Source organism: Lithobates pipiens, unplaced genomic scaffold, assembly GCF_037356315.1.
Source record: "Lithobates pipiens isolate NorthernLeopardFrog02 unplaced genomic scaffold, aLitPip1_a1.2 Scaffold_3, whole genome shotgun sequence".
NCBI lineage: Eukaryota > Metazoa > Chordata > Amphibia > Anura > Ranidae > Lithobates > Lithobates pipiens.
Window position 1 is genome coordinate 60,345,820 of NW_027507790.1, and position 14,075 is coordinate 60,359,894.

General features: G+C 47.1%; 1 protein-coding gene across 9 annotated transcripts in view; it reads right to left on the reverse strand.

Annotated features, from left to right (window-relative positions):
- The window catches only part of LOC143940419 (E1A-binding protein p400-like), a 198,696-nt gene that overhangs the window by 30,386 nt on the left and 154,235 nt on the right, over positions 1–14,075 (reverse strand). For all 9 annotated transcript variants that reach the window (XM_077461762.1, XM_077461761.1, XM_077461758.1 and 6 more), the window contains 4 exons: positions 7,270–7,447; positions 7,027–7,184; positions 3,916–4,107; positions 3,668–3,833 (listed from right to left, as the gene is read on the reverse strand). In XM_077461762.1, the coding sequence (XP_077317888.1) occupies positions 3,668–3,833; positions 3,916–4,107; positions 7,027–7,184; positions 7,270–7,447 (694 nt within the window). The remainder of the gene's footprint in view (positions 1–3,667; positions 3,834–3,915; positions 4,108–7,026; positions 7,185–7,269; positions 7,448–14,075) is intronic.

Consider the following 14,075-nt stretch of genomic DNA (forward strand, 5'->3'; position numbering starts at 1 on the left):
CTTTAGTCAGACAGAATGGATGTTACATGTTTATTGGGAGTCCATTTCAGTGCGCTGGAGCAGTGTTAGATCAAGACCTTGCTCTGGAACAAGGGAGCTATTAACCTGAGACAAACGTAGCATTTCCTCAGGGCCTGTGGCGGGCATTTGTCTCATTTGCTGCCACTTCCATGTCCCCTATGAGGATTTCCCCTATAGGGTACTCACAGTATTGACATGGACTTGAGAAGATTCAGTGTGCCTGCATTGAAGGAATCACAAGAACACATGGAACTAACCGAATTCCTGTGGCTGTCTCTCTGAGATATTAAGCAGCAAGTGAGACTGCAAACAATCAGTTTGTGAAGTTGGAAAATAGCAACTGGAAATGTGCAGTTATAAGTGTTCTAAGCACAAAGTCACTAGTCAGAAAATAACTTCAGGGACTGATGTGGATGAAGGATCACCAAATTGAATTAGGTAAATGCTTTATTCTACAAAGCAGAATAAAGCAAGAGAACAAAAACTATGGAACACACACAAATGATGTGAATTAACCCATAACCTGTGCTTCAAAACTGCTTGTGTGCGTATCCCTGCTGCGTGTCTTATAGGATAAGAGGATATAATGTAGTTTGTGTACTACAAATCCATGTAAATGATTCAAGAAGTCACGTAGAACCAGGAAAAGATATTCAATGGTACAGGGAAACACCTTAACTTGTCCATATTGATGATCCTGTTCAGAATACAGAGTTTGCCCATCATGGTAACCATAGCCCTGAAGGGGTCTTCGGGGTCTGTGTGTTCTAGCTATGGACCAGGGCCCTGGACCAATATAACACCCTTACACCATGTGCCAAGGTGAGCACCTAATACAAATCCAGCACTTGAAGGAGACATTACAGGCTGGCCCCGCTGCTGCAGAGTCTGGATATGGTTCCCAAGGTATACACTAAGGGTAAGCAATCCAGAAACTGCAAGTGAACCATAAGCCAATAAGCAATCAGCCCTTGATATAAGTGTCAGTCGAAGGAAAAACATCTGTTAAAATATAGAAAGAAAAAAAAAAATCTTCTCCAACATGGGAAGTGATCCATTACCTAGGGACACTAGCAAAAAATTATAGCCTGACAGTGTACATAGTTATATAGATACACTGGGGGGCAGTCTTAGCAAAGCTATTCACAGTGTCCAGTCACCTAAAGGTAGCGGCATATGGGCCAATAATCAATTACTGTGTACTGTACAATTAAGATAATATTTTTTAGCTATACATAAAAAGTGATATAAAATGCTCTGTTTTTAAACACTTTCAGCAACTGATTTATTAACTGAGCATGCCGCTTCTTGTTCCTGTTAAAGCTGGTGCAATGACAGCTGCCCAGATTTGCAGTTTAAGAATGGCTCTATTCTCTTGCAGTGTCCAATAGCACCATCCTTAAATGCAGGGACTACAGCAAAGTCTCTCTACACTGCAAGCATCAACTGAAACACACAGCCTCATGGCCCAGGGTGGCAAGACACTCCCTTGCTCCTCCCTCCTCTTCCCTTCTCCAAGCTAACAGCCTAACTACAGACTACACTGCCTACTGTTAACTTTCCTGTGAAAGTGGTTGTAAACCCTTACAAACCACTTTGACCTACAGGTAAGCCTAGATGAAGGCTTACCTGTAGGTCCAAGAAATATCTCCTAAACCTATACGGTTTAGGAGATATTTACCCGAAGACAGCCACCGCTGTCTACGGCACATGGCAGCGGCGAAGAGGAAGACGGAGGACCGCTTTGGGGGCTTCGTTCTCAGGTAAGTTATTCATAATGAGCTAGTATGCTATGCATACTAGCTCATTATGCCTTTGCCTTACAGGGTGTGTTTTTTATTTTTTTGCCTTTACTTCCTCTTGAAGTTCACAAATTCAGGGAAGCAGCACTGAGATAGCAGGAGACAGCAGCAATGAAAGCTGTGAAATGTAAGTGTTGGGGTGGGAATTTGAAAGAATTGATTACTGGGGAATGTTTATTTTATTGTGCTCAATGTGTTAAAAAAAAAAAAAAGAAGCTGAGGGTTTAACCACTTGAGATCCGCGCTATAGTCAATTGACGGCTACAGCGCGGATCTCCTTTTCCGGGACTACGTCTATTGACGTCGTCCCGTGTACGAGCGCCCTGCGCGTCCCCTGAGGGGCGCGCGCGGCGCGCCCTGTGATCGGCGAGTCCATGAGACTCGCCTGATCACCGATCCGTGCAAGGGGTCGATCCCGACCCCTTATCACGTGATCAGCTGTCAGCCAATGACAGCTGATCATGTGATATAACGGAGCCGGTAATCGGCTATATTCCTGTCAACGCGAGGAGAAAAAAAAAGCCGATCACCGGCGGCCGTGATCGGGACATCAGTCCCGATCACGGCCAGCCCTGCTAGCGACCACCTGCCCCCTGACAGTGCCCACCTGCCCCCTGCAGTGCCCCACTTAATAAAAGTAAGTGCCCCCAGCAGTGCCCATAGTGCCACCCAGCAGTGCCCACAGTGCCACCCAGCAGTGCCCACAGTGCCACCCAGCAGTGCCCACAGTGCCACCCAGCAGTGCCACCCACAGTGCCACCCAGCAGTGCCACCCACAGTGCCACCCAGCAGTGCCACCCACAGTGCCACCCAGCAGTGCCACCCACAGTGCCCACAATCTGCCTCAAAGGTGCTGCACCCCAGTGCCGCCCATCAGTGCCCAGCAGTGCCGCCCATCAGTGCCCAGCAGTGCCACCTATCAGAGCCACCTATCAGTGCCCATCAGTCCTATCTATCAGTGGTACCTATCAGTGCCCATCCGTGCCACCCATCCGTGCCATCTTATCTGTGCCCATCTTTGCCCATCAGTGCCGCCTTATCTGTGCCCCTCGGTGCCGCCTTATCTGTGCCTATTAGTGCCGCCTTAACTATGCCTATCAGTGCCCACCAGTGCAGCCTATCAGTGCCCACCAGTGCAGCCTATCAGTGCCCACCAGTGCAGCCCATCAGTGCCCACCAGTGCAGCCCATCAGTGCCCACCAGTGCAGCCCATCAGTGCCCACCAGTGCAGCCCATCAGTGCCCACCAGTGCAGCCCATCAGTGCCCACCAGTGCAGCCCATCAGTGCCCACCAGTGCAGCCCATCAGTGCCCACCAGTGCAGCCCATCAGTGCCCACCAGTGCAGCCCATCAGTGCCCACCAGTGCAGCCCATCAGTGCCCACCAATGCAGCCCATCAGCGCCCACCAATGCAGCCCATCAGTGCCCACCAATGCAGCCATCAGTGCCGCCTAATCAGCGCACTTCAATGAAGGAGAAAAATGACCCGTTTGCAAAATTTTATAACAAACTATTAAAACATGATTTTTATTTTATTTTTTGCATCTTTTTTTGTTTGTTTAGCAAAAAATAAAACTCAGAGCTGTAACTAAATACCACCAAAAGAAAGCTCTATTTGTGGGAAAAAAATGATAAAAATTTCATTTGGGTACAGTGTTGTATGCCCGCGCAATTGTCATTCAAAGTGCATCAGCGCTGAAAGCTGAAAATTGGTCTGGGACTGAGGGGGGTTTAAGTGCCCAGTAAGCAAGTGGTTAATGCCACTTTTACTAAACATTCAGGAAAATTACCAGAATATAATAAACTGTGATAACTTGCAACAAATACTTATTAAAGTATTCTACCTGCAACTTTCTGGGGCTGGTTGATAGAAACACTGATTCCTGCCATGGTAACTGGAAGGGTGGTGACGCCTCCAGATGAAACAACAGCTGATACCACAGGTGGTTTAGCCAGAGCAACTTGAGCTGTCTGCCCTGGTTGAGTTTGGATTGGCCCCTGAGCCTGCAACTAGAGAGAAAGACGATTGTTAAAAGACATTCATCTAAGCAAACAGTATCACGTAGATTTGGCTATCCAGTTTAACTCTCACCAGACGAGTCACTTGTAGATTTGCCACTGTGGCTCCAGTAAGCATAGCTCCTCCTCGAGAAGTTACGGTTGCCAGCTGCTGTGGTTGCTGCGACTGAACTTGCACTTGTGCACCAGTACCTGCCAGTGTTCCTGTCTGCGCCACTTGCTGAGAAAGCTGCAGCTTATGCTTCTGCAACTTCATTAACTGTTCCTGTCAAAGAAAAATAGAATAGCAACAATATAACCATATTTTGCTACAAACATTTAAAGCAGAATTGTTTTTAACTGAATTCTAGGAGAAGCAAACCCTGTTTAAATGTCCAAAGTATAGCTTGTGGTGTATTTATTCCAGACTGGAAGTATTCACAGCGATTCACTTTTTCCACATTTTATGTTACAGCCTTATTCCAAAATGGATTCAATTCATTATTTTCCTCAAAATTCTACAAGCAATACCCCATAAAGAAAACGTGAACGAAGTTTGTTTAAAATCTTTGCAAATTTCTAAAAAAATAAAAAAATAAAAATCACATGTACATAGCCTTTGCTCAATACTTTGTTGAAGCACGTTTGGCACCAATTACAGCCTCAAGTCTTTTTGAGTATGATGCTGCAAGCTTGGCACACCTATTTTTAGGCATTTTCTCCCATTCTTCTTTGCAGAACCTCTCAAGCTCCATCGGGTTGGATGGGAAGCGTCGGTGTACAGCCATTATCAGATCTTTCCGGAGATGGTGAAACGGGTTCAAGTCTGGGCTCTGGCTGGCCCACTCAAGGGCATTCACAGTGTTGTCTCATAGCAACTCCTTTGTTATCTTGGCTGTGTTCTTAAGGTTTTCATCAAGGATGTCTCTGCATTGCTGCATTCATCTTTCCCTCAACCCTGACTAGTCTCCCAGTACCTGCAGCTGAAAAACATCCCCACAGCATCATGCTGCCACCACCATGCTTCACTGTAGTGATGGTATTGGCCAGGTGATGAGCGGTGCCTGGTTTCCTCCAGACGTCACGCTTGCCATTCAGGCCAAAGAGTTTAGTCTTTGTTTCATCAAACCCAGAGAATTTTGTTTCTCATGTCCTTCAGCTGCATTTTGGTAAACTCCGGGATGGGCTGTCATGTGCCTTTTACCAAGGAGTGTTGCAGAAAATTTTTCTGTACCCTTCCCCAGTTCTGTGCCTCATTACAATCCTGTCTCGAAGGTCTACAGACAATTCCTTGGACTTCATGGCTTGGTTTGTGCTCTGACATGCTCTGTTAAAAGGGTTGTAAAGGCAGAAGGCTTTTTATCCTAATGCATTCTTTGCATTAAGATAAAAAGCCTTTTGTGTGCAGCAGCCACCCTCAGCCCCCCAATACTTACTTGAGCCCCTTCTCTATCCAGTGATGTCCACAAGTCCCTCAGCTGTCCGAGACCCTCCCTCAGAGAGAGACAGGGGGCGGGGCCAGGCCACATCTCTCTGTGTGAATGGATACACGGAGCTGCAGTTCGGCTGCCCTCACAGCAAGCCGTTTACTGTGGGGGCACTCAACAAGAGGGAGGGGCCAGGTGCTCCAGTCAGGGACCTGAGAAGGGGAGGATCCGGGCTGCTCTGTACTGAACCAGCTGCACAGAGCAGGTAAGGATATTGAGACTTTACAATCAGTTTAACTGTGGGACCTTATACAGACATGTGTGTGCCTTTCAAAATCATGTCCAATCAACTGAATTTACTACAGGTGGACTCCAATCAAGTTGTAGAAACATCGCAAGGATGATCAGTGGAAACAGGATGCACCTAAGCTTAATTTTGAGTGTCATGGCAAAGGTATAAATACTTTTGTACGTGTTTTTTTTTATTTTATAAAATTTGCAAAGATTTCAAACTTCTTTCATGTTGTCATTATGAGGTGTGGTTTGTAGAATTTTGAGAAAAATAATTAATTTAGTCCAATTTGGAATAAAGCTGTAACATAACAAAATGTGGTAAAAGGTGAAGTGCTGTGAATACTTTCTGGATGCACTGTACAGCACTTTCCTCTGATGTGACAGCGGAGAGGTAATGGAATAAATTCTGCAATGTGGCACATGGCTGATATAAACTATGGTAAATTTTGACTAAAGGTGGCCATACTGTATATGGATGGAAATTTAGCCGGGTCAGCAGGGACCAGCCAAATTTTGATCCACGTATGAACAGGTTGATTGTTTACAAGTCGATCTATTGATCGACTTGTGTACAACCAGCCTGCTGGGTTTTTCCCAATCGATCAGTGCCGCCGGCTATAGCCAGCGATACTGATCACTGTATTCTGATGGCAGAGCCCCATTAACCCCTGCTGGTTAAATGAAAAAAAAAAAAAAAATTATAATTTATATTTATATATATATATATATATATATATATATATATATATATATATATATATATATATATATATATATATATATATATATATATATATATATATAGTGTATGGCTTGCCTCACTTGTAACTCCCTTATCTTGGAGTACAGTACAAGACACAGGCAACTTAATCATTCATACACCATGGGTTATAGGCCTGAATACGTACCATGGTGTATAAATAAGTTGTCTATGTCCTGTAGTGTACAATTAAGATAAGAGAAATGTAAACGTATCTGTGTTTGAGTACAGTACAGGAAATGGGTCACTGTCCCTAACTATCCTTGTTCACTCGGCACTGCATGCTACAAAACTGGGGACTCATGGATTGGAGTAGAGTTATAGATGACGTCCTCAAAAGCCTGCCAGTGTCCAATCACCTGAAGGTACGAGCCTAAAACTAAGTGTATGAATAAGTTGCCTGTGCCCTGTATTGTACGATTAAGATAACAGATTTAGAAGTGTGCATGCATGCACTATTTCTAACTTGCAATATCAAAAGGTTTGTGCTAACTTTATTTCTGCTTTTGGGTCAACAGCATACATACACACACACACACATACATTATAGGAATATATATATAAAAGGCTAACTGCAAATGGTTTCTGACGTGTATTTAAAAAAACAAAACAAAAAAAAAAAAAAAAAAAGAGGATTTGTTTCACGCACACTTTCAGTACATAAGCCTTTTTGTAACTTATTTCCCATTCCTATTTGAATATCCTGCAGCATATTTTAACTTACCGAGGATATCTTTGCAACGGCCTTTATTTGACCTGGGGATTGTGCTTGGGCCTGTATTTGAGGTACTTGCACCTGGGCAGTAGCCGGTTGCCGAAGCAGCTGAAACTGAGCTTGGGTTATGGTTTTTCCGGCTATTTGAACGCCAGTGGTAGAGGTGGCTGGAAAATATGACAAAAGAGTTAGTCAGAATGAAATGTAAACTGCAATTCATTATAAGATATAAAAAAGCATTCAGTATGCTACCTGTTGTTACTTGGGTCACAATGGCTCTTGCCTGAGTTTGAATGGGTGCAAGGTTTGTAGATACCACAGTCCCCGCAGTCACAGCTCGAACTCCTGGACTGGTTGCTATGGTCACCATCTCTGTGGGTGTTGTTGCTGTCCTCTGTTGAACTAACTGACCAGTGGCTGTTCCAGCAGACTGATAACAAAAAATAATTTATATGGTAACAAATTGTTTAAGTGTTAAAAAATTGTTTAAGTTAAAGGATAAGTAAAATATACAACATCTAAACTAAACTCACAGATAATGATCAATGATGAGGTCTATCATGGGCAGCTGTAAATGATGATTTAAAAAATGCAGGTTTGGCTATTTTGCATAATAACATTGGTCCAGTGTGAGCGCAGACCAGTGGGGTAATGGAGAGAGGGAAGAATCAAACTTGAGTGTGAGTGCAACCTTGAATGGACTTTGCCAGATATTTAAAGTCAAACTCCAGCTAACACCTTTTAAGCAACAGGTTTTGAGGTAAAGGCCCTTTTCATTATTGATCAGCTGCTGCACTTCTAATGAAGAAAGTGGCAGGATCTCTATCCCTTTGATAGCATCTCACCAAAAATAGGATTTTTGTACTCACCGTAAAATCCTTTTCTCTGATGTTCATTGACGGACACAGCACCATAATCTTAACCTTAGGGTTATATCGCCACCTTTAGGAGAGGACTAGGCAGAACACAAAGAACAAACACAGTACCGCCCAATGGATGGTCCTACTGATTATAACCCCTTACTCTGCTCCCAGTAGCTCAGTTCGTCAAAAAAAAAGTACAAACATAAATAGGAGGGGTGGATGCTGTATCCGTCTATGAACATCAGAGAAAAGGATTTTACGGTGAGTACAAAAATCCTATTTTCTCTTTCATTCATTGACGGACACAGCACCTTAAACTTGACCTTAGGACGTACCCAAGCAGTGCCAAAAAACGAGGGGTGGGAACATAAAGTGAATAAACTCCAACCATAACAAAAAGAACCCAACAGGGGAGTCTCAACCTCAAACGACCGCCTGCAAAACCTTGCGGTCAAAGCATGCATCCGAAGATGCACCCACATCAACCTTGTAAAATTTGGTGAAAGTGTGTACTGAAGACCAAGTCGCCGCCTGACGTTGGAAAGCCCAGGAAGCACCAACCGCCCTGGTAGAATGCGCCATGACAGGAAAGGGAGGCGCCTGCCCCCTTATGGCATAAGCTTGTACCACGATCTGTCTGATCCACCGAGAAATGGTGGCAGACGAGACCGCCAGGCCCTTTTTTGGACCAGCCATGGATACACACACAATCCAACCTCTGGAAAGGACCTGTAGCAAACAGATACAACCGCAGAGCATGGATCACATCCAAAGAATGTAAAGCAACCTCCTTGGGATGCGACGGCCGAGGACATAAGGACGTGAGCACAATGTCCTCATTTAGATGAAAAGCCGAAACAACCTTCTGAAGAAAGGAAGGCTGTGGACGCAGCACCGCCTTATCCTTGTGGAGGATCAAGTAGGGGGCCTTTCAAGACAAGGCCGCCAACTCAGAAACCCACCTAGCAAACGTGATAGCCACTAGAAAGACTACTTTCTGAGAGAGGGTTAATAAGTGGATCTCCCTAATGTTTTCAAACAGCAGTTTCTGAAGCACCGAAAGCACCAGATTCAGATCCCACATATCGGAGCCGCCACATGCCGAACACCCAAAACAAGCGTACTTACCAATGAATGAGTCGCCAAAGGTTGCTGAAAAAAGGCAGCCAAAGCCGATATCTGCCCCTTAATGGTGCTTAATGCAAGTTTCTGATCCACTCCTCGCTGCAAAAACAGCAGGATCCTGGAAACTGAATATGTACACAGAAGCCACCCCATCTCTTCACACATGCAGATGTAGGTCTTCCACATGCGATGATAAATCTTCCGGGAAGAAGACTTCCGCGCCCTCAGCATAGTGGAAATTACCGAAGCCGAGAGTCCTCGGTCCCTCGGCAACTGGCTTTCAATAGCCATACCGTTAAAACCAGCGACGGTAAAGCAGGGTGAAGTGTTGGGCCTTGCGACAGCAGGTCCTCCCACATCGGCAGCCGCTAAGGAACATCCGCCACCATTTGTACTATGTCGGCGTACCAAGGATGTCGAGGCCAATCTGGGGCAGTCACCAGAATCCCCTCAGCCTCCATTCTACGTAGCAGACGAGGGAGGAGTCAGAGGGGGAAAGGCATAAATCAACCGATCATGCTCCCATGGGACCACCAAAGTGTCTGACGCTTCCGCCCAGGGGTCCTTTGACCTGGCCACAAACCTCTGCAACTGCCAATTGAACCGAGAGCCTAGGAGATCCATATCCGGCATGACCGACCTTAGGCAAATGGGCCGAAAAACTTCTGGATGCAGTGATCATTCCCCCTGGTCCAGCAACTGACGACAGATAGTTCTCCTGCCAGTTTTCTACGCCCGGAATGTATACGGCTTACAAAGCCGGCACGAGCCGTTCTGCCCACTGTAGGATGTGAGAGACCTCCAGCACTGCAGCTGAGCTCCTTTACCCCCTTAATGATTGACAATGCCACGACAGTGGCGTATGTCAGACTGGATCCTCACCAGATGCCCCTACAGCCTCTGCGACCATGTGGAGAGGCATCGCCTGATCACCCGAAGCTCCAGCACATTGATCGGCAGGCTGATTCTTCCTGCGTCCAGGGGCCCTGGGCCGACTGGATGCCCCACACCCCCCCCCACCCCCCCCCCCCCCCCGGTCAGGCTGGCGTCCATTGTGATCGCCGTCCAATGAAGAGGAAGGATCGACTTCCCGGACCAAAGGGCTGGAGACTTCAGCCACTAGAGAAGCAAAGCCCCGACTAGCCGACTGACCCGAATTTGACAATCCAGGGATGTCGGAGATTTGTCCCATTTGGATAGGATCTCTTTCTGCAAGACTCAAGTGTGGAATTGAGCATACGGTACCGCCTCGAAAGTTGCTACTAAGAGGCCCAGAACCCGAATGCAAAAACGCAACGACGACCACCTGTGGGACATCAACAACTGCACCGCGGATTGAAGAGTCTGCTGCTTGTTCCAAAGGAGAAAGAGTCTTGCCTCTGAGGAGTCCAGAAGCAACCCCAAGTACTCTAGGCGCTGAGTCGGCACCAACACCGACTTCTGGAGATTCAACACCCAACCAAACTCCAGAGTCAGTATGGTGATCGCCACATCCTCCATTAATTCTGAGGCAGAAGCTGCTCTCAGGAGGAGGTCGTCCAGGTAACCCATGATCGCGTCCCCTCGTCTTAGCAACTCCAGAATTGGGGCAAGCACCTTGGTGCAGACCCTTGGCGCCGTCGCTAGGCCAAAGGGAAGAGGTACAAATTGGTAGTGCTCATCCCCAACCGCAAATTGCAGAAACCTCTGGTGTCTAACACATATGGGGACATGCAAGTATGCGTCCTTGATGTCCAAAGACGCCAAAAAATTCCCTTGATGAAGTGCGACCACGGAACGAAACGATTCCATCCTGAACCCCCGCACCTTCACAAAGCAATGGAAAGCCTTGAGATCCAGGACTGGACGGACCCCTTCCTTCTTCAGGACTACAAACAGATTGGAGTAGAATCCCTGAAACCTTTCCAACATCAGGCACGACCACCCCACGCAGTAGTAAGTCCTGTACTGCCCCAAACAGGGTCTCCCGACAAGCCGGAAGGAGATGAAGGTTGGAGGGAAACAATCTGTCTGGCGGACAAGAAAGAAACTATCTTGTAACCTGACAAAACCAGTTTGCAGACTCACTGGTTGGAAAGGAGAGAGGTCCACCGGACTGCAAACTCCCGAAGGCGACCCCCCGCACCCGAGAGTCGGGCTGGGATGAACCTTCATGCGGCAGCTGATTTGTTCGACTTGCGAAACCAGGGACGCTTTTGTCCCTCAGTGGGCACCTTGTCAGATTGGGAATGCCTACCTGCCGACTCGGACAGACGAAAAAGCCACTTTTGATCGGAAAAAGAGGACCTCTGCCTACGGCATGGCTCCTTACCCTTTCTGGACCGTGGGAGCAAAGTACTCTTTCCCCCAGTAACATTCTTAATAATGTCATCCAGCGAGGAGCTAAATAGCCTCTCACTTTGCAAGGGTAAATACACCAGCGCTTTCTTAGATGCCTGGTCTGCAGACCAGCACTTAAGCCAAATCAGGTGACACAGCACCACTGCTCATACTGAGGCTCTAGAAGGCAAAGGGGCCATATCCTGGGCCGCATCACAGACATGACATACTTAAGGCCGTGCACCAACTGGTCTCTCAGTTCCACACAGACTGGGGAAACCTGTTCCTTCCCCAACTCGTGGTGCAACAACTTAAACCATTCAGGAAGTGTTTGAGACAACAGAGGCGTGGCTAACACCGGCCACAATGCTGACCCCACCCCCGTAAACATAGAACAGACAACCGCCTAGGTCCTTCTGTCGGCAGGGTCCTTGAAAGAGGGGGGCCCTTCCACCGGAATCATGGTTACCTTATTTAACCTAGATATCAGGGGGTCAACCGGAGGAGATGTCCATTTTTTAAGGAAACTCTCCTCAAAGGGGCAACGCACCGCCATACGTCTCGGGACTCGAAAGGCCCACTGTGGGCTTTCCCACTCCTTGTAAATAAACGTATCAAAATAAGTTAGATGAGGAAACACCTTAGCAGTGCGGGCCGGCTTGTGGGACCCAAAAGGGGCCAACACCTCTGCAGATACCCCCGCCCTTATCCTCTATCTTTAAGGTATCGCGCACTGCTGCGATAAGTGCTCCTACTAGCGCTTTTTCCTGCACTGAAACGGACGCAAAGTCTTCCTCCTTGCTGTCCGAATGGTCCTGGACCGTATCCTCTTAAGCATCAGAACAGGGGCCGCCTGCCACAGCAGGACCAGAGTCTGAATCAGAGCTTTCCCCAGAAAGGGGGGCGTTTTTTTTATCCCCCCTTGCGCACGCATGCCGCTTACACCCTGGCAACAAATGATTCCAGGAACACCGACAGAGAATCCATAGTCACCGCAGGTGTAGGGAAACCGGTTGCTATCACAGGGGTGTCTGGAGAAAAGGCACCAGCCTCTGACTCTATGGTGACCCACTCTCGCCTGTCACCCTTAGGGACCTAAGGCAAGTAACAAAAAAATGTCTACCCTCCTAGCTGCCACAGACTGAGGGGCCCCCCGCAGGACTTGCCACCCTGACCCAGGTTCTGCGCTGTGCTGCCGCCATCCGTTCTCCCCTCTGCTTTTCACCACGAGGTGCCAGATTTTGCACTGTTCCAGGCTTAAACAGCCGTCCAGTGCTAGAGTGTAAAAGAGACCGTCCCCCATGGCTACAAGAAAATGGCTGCCCAAAAACATTGGAAAAATGGCCGTGGCTACGAGAAAATGGCCGCGGTTCCCGTGGCGACATTCCCCCCACATGGCGGCACAAAGAAACCCAAAAAAGCACCAAATAGAAGTATAAAACAAGCAGACCACCAACCGCAACCCCCGCCAGGACCCAGGGACCACCCAGAGGATTCCCAGCCAGGTACGTGCTCCGCACCCCCCTATGCCCAGCCACGCAGCCGCCCCTTAGAATGAAGAGGAGGAAGAGAAGAAAGGGAGAGAGAGCAACCCACTCATCAACCTCCCAGGGAGTGCCCAGCTGCTCCAAACTGCCTAAACAGGTAGAACCATACTTACCCCTCCTGCAGGGACTGCTGGACACACTCCACTGACAGACCCATCACCCGAGCAGTGACTCAAATAGCAGTAGTCCGGTTATATGTGTGCCCCAGAGCATATAGCTTGCTGGCCGCCCCTGGACCAGAATGGGGTCTGTCGCGGCTGACCCAGTGCGGAGCCAAGGTCCGCACACGCTCGATGGCCAGGCTGGGGAGACTACCAGGATCTATATTATCCAGCCTGTCACCCAGCCTGGCTGTTGATTGTAGATCACAGGAAACAAAAACAGCAAAAAATAAATAATTCCAAAGACCACTGGTCCCTACAGGGAGCCAGGTCCTTCTCCTAGACTAGGCAGAAAAAAACTGAGCTCTTGGGAGCAGAGTGAGGGGTTATAACCAGTAGGACCACCTCCTGTGCGGTACTGTGTTTGTTTTTTATGTGTTCTACCTAGTCCTCTCCTAAAGATGGCGCTATAACCCTAAGGTCAAGATTAAGGTGCTGTGTCCGTCAATGAACGAAAGAGAAACTTAATTTTTGTTGCAGAGTATGCAAGGATTCGCAAAATTTGAATTGTATGTTAGTGCAGAGTTCTGGGAAAATCAGTGAGCCAATCATAGAAGCAGGAATTTACATTTCTGGGGGGTTCTGTACACAGTCTGTGTACAGAATACCTTCCGGTTACCATATTGCATTGCATTTTACACACAATTACAGTGAGGCAGATTGGAAAGGAAAGATCATTTTTAATATTAATATATTATAATATGGCTTGTGTTGGACTTGTATATTGTATTTTTTTTTTTTATTTCCCCAAAAATTGGAGTTAACTTTTAAGCTAATAGTCATTTATTCGTAAGGGAGACACGGTCCATCACCTTGGGGCACTAGGGAAAAAAATGAGGACTGACGAAGTAGGGTAGGGTTATAAATGGGAGTCACAGGGGGCATTCCTTCACAAGTTTGCCAGTGTCCAATAACCTGAAAGTATCAGCCCATAAGCCAGGATCTATGTATAGTATACTATAGTAGCCTGCTTCGTGTACTGTATGATTAAGATACATATTTTATAGTTTTTGATTAAGGTGATAAGATTTAAAACCAGTGTC